Genomic DNA, 10,938 nt, shown 5'->3' with positions numbered 1-10,938 from the left:
ATCTTTAACCCTCTTATTCATTGATATCCTCATATTCATTGGTTAGGCATGAGCATGGATGCGAGTTCCTTGTGATCTTAGTTGAGAGATGTATCAATGTAAGGTTTGGCATCCTTAACCCTTCATTCGATAAATGGATTAACTTTCTTCTTTTGACATCCTTAACCCTTCATAAGATAAATGGATTAACTTTCTTCGGCATCCTTAACCCTTCATACGATAAATGGATTAACTTTCTTCCTCTGGCATTCTTAACCCTTCATACGATAAATGGATTAACTTTCTTCTTCTGGCATTCTCTTCATCCTCTAAGCCACCTAGCCTCTTTATTATGCTTGCTTGAGGGGTTGGTAGTGGCCTCAGATACAATTGGTGTGGTCATAGGGACTATGAACTGGACCATTTTTTCGACACTTTGCCAACCAGAGCATGCATCATACTTTATGCTACCTCATTTGCTTTCATACCTTGTGTACTGGGCATTGCCATTGACAAAGGCAATGGTGAAGTGGTAGGCATAATAGCAATTACATTCAGCTCTATGATTTGCATACTTTTTGTTAATGACAATGTCATGGGTAGACTTAAAGACATAGGCGTGTCACTGAGACTGAAGTCACATCTGTATGTATACCTGGACTTGGCATCACATCTTTGTCCTTACATTGCTCTAGCTCTTGTTGTGCTTCAGGTTACTTGTGGTGCTTATGATAAGGTAGTCTCCTCTAGTGGGTTGGGTGCTGTTAGTCACCTCTAATCCATGTTTTAGTACTTGGGTAGAAATGGGAGATGGTGGCATGTCATCAACAACATCCTCTTATGCATACCCCTCCTCCTCTTCTTCTTCTTCTTGGGATGTCTCACCTTGTGGCACGTATTGTTTTGGTTTTTCTGGGGCGTTTCCTTTGTTCTCAGCTTTTTTGCCTGCTCTTTCTCTATTTCCACTCCTCTAGACCATGATGGCTAGGAAATGACACCTTTCTAGTCGGAACTCTTGGTGACATGGCTCCGAGCCTACGTAGGTCTGACCGTGTCACCAAGACTTTTGCAAACTCCGTAAAGTGTGGAATGAACCGAGCAAAATTTTAAAAAATGTTCTACTCCCCTAGATGATGACGGCTAAGAAATGACACCTTTTCGGTCGGAACTCTTGGTGACATGGCTCCGAGCCTACAGGTGGCCGCAGCACGTCACTAGAGGACTTCCTCAAGACCTCTAGTGTCTTTTTAGAACTCCATGGAACGACCCTCTATAGGGAGTGGCAAAGAATGACACATTTGCGAGAATAGAAATAGTATAGACAGTGGATGCCTCAAGGCCATGGTGGCCATGGTCCAGCGCCCAGTTATTACCCACAAAATATATATATTTTGTAGAGCGCCTGGAGTCAGGAGTTTTGTGGTGTGAGACTCTGGAGACAGGAGGTGGGTTACCCTCCTTTTCAATGCTTTGGAGACCTGTGAAGGCGTTTGTGGGCTGTGGCCAGAAGAGCACTTCGTGGTGGGCGCATGCTTTGAGTTCTGCACGTGGGCACTCGCCACAGCCATTCTCCACAGAGTCCAGCAGCAACCCAATATCAGGTGAGGTCCTCACACTCCTGAACATCATAGGTAAACAAAAATGGGATTCTTCCGTAGAACATTCCTTGCTAAATTCTGGAATCCCCATAACCAATCAGCTTGTGAACGAGCTTTTAACGTGTATCTCTGAACCAAAACTAGCTCTGCGCTTGTTTTTATGGACTAGAAAGCAGCCAGGTTACATACATACTTCAGAGTCCATCCGGCTCATCACACAGCTGTGGGGCCATACCAAGCATTTCAATGCTTTCCTTGAAATCTCAGATCAGTTCACACACTTTGGCTGCCCAATGACAAACAAAAGGTTCACTGTGCTAATCATGGGTTATGGACGAGCGGGCATGGTGGAGGAAGCCGTGGACGCTCTTGAACAGATGAAAAGCTATGGCTGCACACCTGACTTGATGCACTATAACTGTGTTTTGGATGTGTTGACAAAAGCAGACCAGCTGGAGGCCTCTCAAGCTTTGTATAAATGCATGTTGGAGGCCGGGTTGTCGCCCAACATAGTCACACACACCGTCATGATTGCAGGGTTGGGGAAGGCTGGGAAACTCGAGGCAGCTTGCACCCACTTTCTTAAAATGATGGAGGAGGGTTGTAAACCCGATCTTCAAGCTTTCACTGCATTGATGAACTCCCTCTGCAAAGCTCGGCAATCTAGTCGTGCCTTTGAGCTGTTTGAGAGGATGGGACAAATGGGTTTGACTCCTGACTTGCCTGTTTACAATGTTTTGATTCAAACTCTTTGCCAGCAAGGTATGTTGTCAGAGGCGGGGCAGGTATTTTTCACCATGGAGAAGGCAGGCCACCAGCCCGACTCTTTGACTATTACAACAGTTGTAAATGCGTATTTCAAGGGGAAAAAACTTGAGGACGCTGCCCAAGTTTTTCTTCGGACGGTACAAAAAGCTGGATTGGCAGATGCACCCACCTATGCTGCAGTGCTATATTCCCTTTGCAAGTCTGGAAAGGCAGATGAAATTGAGAAGCTAATCACTCAAATGCAAAGGAGGGGTTGCATTCTTACTCTTAGCGTCTATAACACGGTAATTGCGAGTCTATGCAGGGAAAACATGCTGGAGGAGGCTCGAATTCTGATGTGTGCTATGGAGAAGGCTGGTGTATCTCCAGATATTGTCACATATACTACTCTAATTAAGGGTCTTTGCATGGTTGGGAGAATGGATGATGCTTTGGAAGTTCCTCATGAGATGACCGCAAGTGGTTGTCGACCGGATACATTCTGCTACAACACACTTCTAGGTGGCTTGTGTGACAGTGGCTCCATTGCTAGTGCAAATGCTTTGATGGAGAGAATGATTCAAAGTGGTTGCACTCCTAATATGGTGACCTACAACACCTATGTGAAGGGTTTGTGCAAGGCAGGCAAGCCCTATGAAGCCTGCAACTTCTTGGATCAAGTGAAGCATTCAGGCTATTCTCCAAATAATCGCACCTTTATAGTGCTTCTGACTGCTCTCTGTGATAAGTTGGACTTTGAAATGGCATGGAAGCTTTTTCAAACCATCATTGATCATGGCGGAAAACCAGATGCTATCTGTTATGAGCTCATGGTTCGGCGCTTTAGTGAAGCAGATCGGCTGAAGGAGTCGGAGGATCTCTTCAATGAGATGATTGAGAAGGGATTTTTGCCAAGCCTTTTTATGTACAACAGCTTGATAAGTTGCTATTGTAGGAAGCAATGCTTGGCCAAAGCGTCGAAGCTCTTCAATTTGATGGTTAAGAACGGTTGTTCTCCAAATCTTTACACACGGAGGGTGCTTGATGCTGCTTTTCGAGCCATGAAACCTTTGCCCCCTTTTACAAGTAAGGAGTGAAAAGCCTTGAAGTATTCTAATGATTGTCTAAATTACTTGAAGTTTGCTATAAGGAATTGCTGGTTTCTCACCTTCTACATGAACTTTCCTTCTTCTTCTTCTTCTTCTTCTTCCTCTTTTTTTTTTTGGTCTATTTTACCTCTTAAATCTCAAAATCTATTCCATTCAAGATCTTCAAATTGTTGTGCAACAACAAAACTCCTCTTAAGTGGGTTATATGTTATATATTTAGGTGCCTGAGCTCAATTGATCCCTCTTTTTGGGCAGTGTGGTTTGATAGCCACTTGGGCAATGGCCCACCAACCTCTTGATAGTAGGGTTAGATAAATAACCTCTTGAATGGTTCTTGATACTTGCAACATGAAATAACCTCTCGAATGGTTCTTGATACTTGCAACATGTAACCTTGCTAGAGTGAGTTAGGCACATATATCATCAAAAGATAGTCTCACTCTGTCAGATTGGCAGATGTCACATACATTTTGGAAGTGTTTATGATTAAGGCGTGCTTAGTGCGTGCAATTACTTGAACTTGAGTTTAGGAGAACAGAAGGGGAGAGAGAGAGAGAGAGAGAGAAAAGACACCCTCCCAAAAGGGCCTCCAATGGCAAGCAGTTTATTTGCTTGTATTACGAGATCAAATGAAGTATAGTGGAAAACTGTGTGAATAGACTGTGAGAAAACAGTATTTTTTCCAGTCCTAAAAAGGGATTTTTCTGGGTATTTTTATGTTTTATTTGGGGTTTTTTGTCTTGGCTGCTGGCCTACACCTTTTAGGCTGACCGACCAGAACCCCCAATATATATAGCCTTGCCTATCCTTCATCATTGGTATACCACTTCATTGTCATATTTGGTACCATCTGGCCACTACTTGGGACAGCAGCCCACTCTCTACTACAGGCTACCGTGGGACAGCAGCCCTCTCTGCTATCATCTGCGTTTTATATCTGCTGGTACAGGCCGCGTACATCAGGTTGACTTCAGTGTTTCACATCAGGCTTACATCAGCGTTTCACTTCAGGCTTACAGCAGCGTTTCACATCAGGCTTACATCAGCGTTTTCAGCCTGTCATCAATGCTTACATCTGGGCTGACATCAGAGTTTATCTTCAGCCTTACATCAGCGCTTACATCTTGGCTAACATCAGTGTCTATCTTCAGCCTTACATCAGGGCTTACATCAGCGCTTTCATCAGGGCTCACATCAGTGCTTACATCAGCTTATCACCTGTGTTTTACAGCCCATGGGACAGCAGCCCCCTTTGCTATACATAGAGCATATCAGTGTTTTTACTCAGCTTCACCATCGACATCACATCAAGTACGCAGCACCCGTGTCACCAGAGCTTGCACCACTCGAGATGGCAGCCCTCTCTGCTCCTTTTCCACTTCAGGTACGCAGCACCCGTGTCACCAGAGCTTGCACCACTCGGGAGGGCAGCCCCCTCTGCTCCTCACAACCCCTCAGGTACGTAGCACCCTTACGCAAAGCTTGCACCCCTCAGGTACGTAGCACCCTTGTCACTAGAGCTTGCACCCCTCAGGTACGTAACACCCTTGTCATCAGAGACCCTTCAGGTCTTGCAACACCCTTGTCATCAGAGCCTGCTCCACCACCACCACCACTACCACTCGGGACGGCAGCCCTCTCTGCTCTTCATCTACCACCTCAGGTACAGCAGCACCCTTGTCACTAGAGCTTGCATCACCTCATCTTCCGCTTCCACTACCACCTCGGAGTGCCTCCGACATCATCTCTGCTTCTGCACTGGTCTTCTCTTCTCAGAGTCACCTCACGTCAGAGGGCTCTTGTACATATTTGCACTCACCATTATATATATATTCACTCACATATTTCATGCTGTGTGGTTTTGCTCTGATCTCTTGTACATCTGGTCCTTTCATCCTTTTGCCCTCACATAGACCTCTATGGGGTTGGCTGAGTTCTAGGTTGGCTGACGACATAAACTGTGGTCACCTTGATTGTGGCTGCACCAGGGCGGGCTGCCTGTTGAGCTTGGAAGACTTGGACGCTTACTCTTGCAAATTTTGGACACCGGTTGACTGATCTTTGTTGCTGGATAGAACTACTCTTGTGTTAGCTTTAGAATCTAGAGATGAGATATGTGCAGAGGCCCAAGGGTCCTATTTATAGGAGGCTAAGGTCCCTTTTGTGCAAGTCGGCCATCCATACACTCCCACACCTGAGGAGAATGGGGAAAAATAGAAAAAAAAATTAAGAAGTAATGTTGAAAAGAAGATTAGACGGTACCATTGACAAGTACAAGGCCAGGCTTGTAGCCAAAGGGTATGTCTATAAAGAGGGCATTGATTATGATCAAACTTTCACACCTACTTCTCATATGGCCACAATTAGATGTGTTGTTGCATTGGTTGTCCATCATGGATGGAAAGTGCATCAGTTGGACATTAAATGAGCTTTTCTCAATGAGGATTTGCAGGAAGTGGTTTATGTAAATTAGTCCATTGGTTTTGAGATGCCTAGTGAAGAAAACAAAGTATGCAAGCTTCAAAAAGCACGTTATGGTCTCAAACAAGCTCCCCGAGCTTGGTATGAGAAGATACATACTTATTTAATCAGCCAGGGATTTTGGAATAGTCCAACAGAGAGCACTCTCTATGTGAAAGAGGATCGTGGCACTTAGATCATGCTCATTCTATATGTGGATGACATGTTGCTAACTCGGAATGATGAAGAATCGATTTCATGGGTTTCAGAATTGTAAGCCCATCTATACTCCAATAGAACAAGGACTCAAATTGAGCATGTCTGATGTTGGAGAGCCTTTTGATATGAGTGTTTATAGCCAAGCGGTTGGCTGCCTCATATACTTATGCAACACACGTCCGGATATTCAATTGATCTAGGACTCTATGGATAGATCTTGTGGCGTAGTATCCAAATATGCAAGAACAGAAGATTTTTGGATACCTCTAATATTCTGTATTTTAGGGTTTGTGCGACACTACTGAAAATAGGAATTAGGCTATAGAGTACTCAAAAGTCATCAGATTTAGATGAAATTTGATGTGTGAGCTTGTGAGTTTTGCTTACTCATTGAAGAACCATCATGTTCACCCTCTTCCTCATCAACATCAAGAAAATCCAAGAAAGTACAGAGAAATATCATGTAGAAAATCAAGAAAATTGTCAAAAACACATGTAAATTGCTATTTTCTTGCAATTTCTTGCCCAAAATGCATTAGAAAACTCCCAATATCAAGATCAAAGCTCCAAAAGGTTAGAAACTACAAAGATTATGAGATTCAACCATCCAATTTTTCCATTTCTCATCTTCTTGATCAAGAAAATCAAGAAACTCAAAAGATTTTCAAGAAAATCCAAGAAAATGGATCAAAATCAAAGTTATGATACCACTGCAAGAAAGTAAAAGACCCACTCATGACATGGAGTAGATAACATGGGTATAGTCACCAACTTCATCTCTAAGGGAGAAGAACACAGAAGTTTGGGCATGAGAGCTCCAAGAAAGGTAAAGTCTACGTGATCAAAATGTGTACAATGCCCATGAGCTCTATGTGTAATATGGCCCAAGGCTCCCAAAAGTACACATGTAAATGACCCGAAGCCCAAGTGCCTAGGCCCCATCCCCCATGTGTATGTGTAACCAAATATACTTTATTACAATTTACCTGTAAAAGCTCCTTTGACTGATGAACGCAAGAATTGGAATGTACCTGTTTGATGCCAACATCTGGCAAGCTATCCACCATTTGGTTCGGGAAAGCCCGCCACAGCATATGCACATTCAAGTGGCCATGACGAAACTACCACAAATCACCTATGAATCGGGATAGTGGATTTGTCATGATAAGGATGTGACCTGGTTGCCTTTGAAGATCCTGTGATAACTCTCGGGAAGGAGTCATGTGCCTGGAAGCACCACTGTCTAGAATCCACTCTTGAGTATCAATCGCCTCCTTGCTCGAAGAAGATGAAGCTCCGGTGTCCATAATCTCCAAGTGCACAAAAGCTGGAGTCCGCACGGTTGCAAATTAAGAATCAACACCTTTCTCGGTGCTCCGTTGAGGACATTTCCTCCACTAGTGAATCTTCTAGCCACAATGGTTATAGGTCCGCTCGGCCTTCAAGGCATCACGATCCGAGTCAGGCTCCTGCTCATAAGACGTCGCGGTTGAAGACTTCCCTTTGCCCTTGTTGTTGTTGTGGTTGCGGCCTTTTGACCCCGTTGGCCAGTCAGAGCCTGAGAACCAAAACCATTGGGGCGTAAGATCCTCCCATGTGATGGTGCTGAGCATCTCACTTGCGATCAAAGAAGAAAAGAAAGCTGAATACTAAGGGGTAAGATGAGACAGCAAAGTGATGGCCATATCCTTTGAAGATATCTCCTTCCCAGTCTGAAGAACCTCCTGCTGAAGAGCCTAGAGTTTGTTGATGTGCTCCCGCATCGTCGAAGACTTTGTAGGATTCATCACTCACATCTGCTTTTCCAAGGAAATCCTCTTCATGGGTGATACCCTGTTATACAACAAAGCCAAGTGTTGCCAGATCCCTCGGGCCAACGTCATGTGTTTGATGTGATTGGGGTGTGCAATTAAGGAAGATGAAAGAACACACATGGGCATCGACACAATCCCATAACTGTGCCTGAGCCTCCCACTCTTTCCTAGTAGAAGGTGAAAGCTCCCCCTCCTCCAATTTCAACACCAAAAAACAGCAAACTCTCAAGCTCTCACTGTCACCAAGCTTCAAGCCACTTGGGGCTCTGATACCATGTCAGAATGCATAGCGGAAATGAGACGAATTGTTACGAGAGAGAAAACGCAGAAGTGTAGGAGAGAGAGAAGTTGTATAAACTCTAATATATATACAGAAGATCCGATACAAAGAATAGTGTGGGAGAAAGGCAAAGAATAGTGTGGGGGAAATGCATGCATATATACTCCCTCACACAGGCAGTCGGCCAGTAGAAACTGGGTCGACAGTCCCCAGATGGGCCCACGACTGGATTGAGTCCAGTCGGCCAATATAATATCAGTCGGCCAGCTCTTGAACATGTCGGCTAGCATCACAACAGTCGGCTAGAGACAAGACCAGTCGGCCAGCATAGTAGAGTCCCCCACGACTAGAAAAATAAGAATTATGTCATCTTGGGAAATATCAGTTATGAATTTCCTTATTTTTGTGTTGTAACTCCGTAAAAAATTGTAATCCAAGTGGTTGGGGTCACACGTATCCCAAGATTTATGAGATTCATTCTGTAAGTATACTCCAGCACGAGTATTGCAGAATTTTGACATTAGGTTTTTAATCTCTTAAATGGCGGTTAAAATAAATTATGACTTATACAAATGGTGATATTTTGCATCATTGTTGGGTTTTAGGGATGTGGAATTACCAAACTAAAAGAAAAAAGGTTCACTTTTTATGTCACGGTAATTTTTGTAATCATTTGATAGTATGGGACATTAAATGTTTTATGTAGGCTCTTGTGACCTTGGTGGTATGGGACACCAAGGAAAACACGTAAAATTTCACTTTCTTAGCTTTTGTTTTCATGGTGCATAGTCGCTACGTAGATTATGTCATGATCTACGTTATTGATAGACTTTTCTAACCGTTGGTGGTTGTGGTAGCCATAGTCTACTGTGTCTAGAGGGGGTTCTAATCTGGCATGATTAGAGGGGTCTCTTGACATGGATATTGAGTTTAGAGCTAAACAAAGTGGTTCAAAAGTAAACTCAAAATTGGGAGCTAATTTGCAGAGATCAAAGGAAAACCACAAAAAATTTGGTGTTAGTTTGGAATGATTACACTCAAATCTCACTCTTGATGTTGGTACGGAGCCCCAACAATTAACTTGATCGTTCTATTGCCAGGCATGGTTTGCTATACGCGAGTGCTAATCCGGAGTGATTAGCCGAGGTTTCTGTGAAAAGAAGAGTAAGTTAATGGCTTAGCTAATTGGCATAAGGCTCGATTAGTCACCAAGGGCTATGCCCAGAGGGAAGGCATTGACTATGATGAGACTCTTGCACCACATCATGTATGACAACCATTTAAACTCTTTTTGCATTGGCTGCGCATAAAGGTTGGAACGTGCATCAGTTGGATGTCAAAACTACATTTCTGAATGGTGATCTACATGAAGAGGTTTATGTCACACAACCTCCTAGCTTTGTTCTTTAGGATGCAGAGCATCAGGTATGCAGATTGTGCAAAGCACTATATGGCCTTAAACAGGGTCCTCGTGCTTGATATTAGAAGATACATGCATACTTACTCTCTTGCCTATTTCAAAATAGCCCCACTGAAAGCACTCTGTATGTCCACACGGTAGATCATCTCCATATCCTCAATATCTATGTGGATGGTTTGCTCCTGAGGCCCTTATGAGGGGCACATTTCAACTTTCGTCGCTGTCCTGCAAAATACATTTGACGTTTCTGACATGGGTCTTCTACATTATTATTTGGGTATCCATTTTGTTCCGATTGAGGGGGGCATCATGTAACAGCTCTTGGAAAGCTTTCAAATGACAGATTACGAACCTGTTTCTACTCCTTTGGAATGTGGTCTCCGTCTGTCAATTTAGGATTCTTCTGAGCCTTTTGATGTAGCCACCTATCAGCAAGCTGTTGGGTCCTTATATATCTGTGCAAAACCCGTCTAGATGTTCAGTATGCAGTGTCACAATTGAGTAGATTTATGCATTGTCCCAGCACTCAACGTTGGTAGGAAATGAAATATGTCTTCCGCTACCTTCAAGGCACAATGCACTATGTATTATTTTACAACAATGAGTCTTCTTTATGCTTGTCTACCTACACAGACAATGACTGGGTAGGATGTTCCGACGCAAGAGTGTCAACCAGTGGATACTGTTTTCTTCTTGGCAGCTTATGCATCTCCTGGCTTAGTAAGAGGCAACCAAGAGTAGCCACATCTAGCTGTGAAGATGAATATAGGGTAGCATTCTCAGCTACTGTGGAATGTGTCTACTGGCTTAGTAAGAGGCAACCAAGAGTAGCCACATCTAGCTGTGAAGATGAATATAGGGTAGCATTCTCAGCTAATGTGGAATGTGTCTCCTGGCTTAGTAAGAGGCAACCAAGAGTAGCCACATCTAGCTGTGAAGATGAATATAGGGTAGCATTCTCAGCTACTATGGAATGTGTCTACTGGCTTCACCATCTTTTGGCTGATCTTGGTATCAGCGGACAACAGTCTACTACCACCCTTTACACGGATAGTCAAAGCGCATTCGCAGTTGCTCGGAATCCATTATTCCATGCATGGACAAAGGACATTGAAGTGCATTATAACTATGTCAGGGAACAGCTCCATGCTGGAGAGATAGCCTTGACCTACGTGTTGACATAGGCCAGTGTGGAAGATGTTTTTACCAAGCCCCTTTCTAGGGAGAAGTTTGAAGCTTTCCGACAAGCTTTGAACTTATTACCTCTACCCGGGTAGTCTCCTATAACCTGTGTCAATTCACACCATTCACT

The 10,938-nt window shown here is 43.7% G+C and overlaps 1 protein-coding gene across 1 annotated transcript; it reads left to right on the top strand.

Annotated features, from left to right (window-relative positions):
- The first annotated feature begins 1,452 nt into the window (after positions 1-1,452).
- On the top strand, positions 1,453-3,516 carry LOC147604589 (uncharacterized). The gene is made up of 2 exons (XM_086794617.1): positions 1,453-1,580; positions 1,747-3,516. Exon 2 carries the CDS (start codon positions 1,871-1,873, stop codon positions 3,419-3,421), a length of 1,551 nt encoding a protein of 516 aa, XP_086650743.1. The 5' UTR covers positions 1,453-1,580; positions 1,747-1,870; the 3' UTR covers positions 3,422-3,516.
- Positions 3,517-10,938: the final 7,422 nt, after the last annotated feature.

This window comes from Cibotium barometz, chromosome 61, assembly GCF_041138505.1.
Source record: "Cibotium barometz isolate CiBa-2024 chromosome 61, ASM4113850v1, whole genome shotgun sequence".
In the NCBI taxonomy this organism is placed as follows: Eukaryota; Viridiplantae; Streptophyta; class Polypodiopsida; order Cyatheales; family Cibotiaceae; genus Cibotium; species Cibotium barometz.
This window is presented reverse-complemented; position numbering and strand designations above follow the sequence as displayed.

What these genes read in the sequence shown, in the direction of transcription:
- LOC147604589 (XM_086794617.1), top strand. Translation starts at nt 1,871, where the DNA reads ATGACAAACAAAAGGTTCACTGTGCTAATCATGGGTTATGGACGAGCG.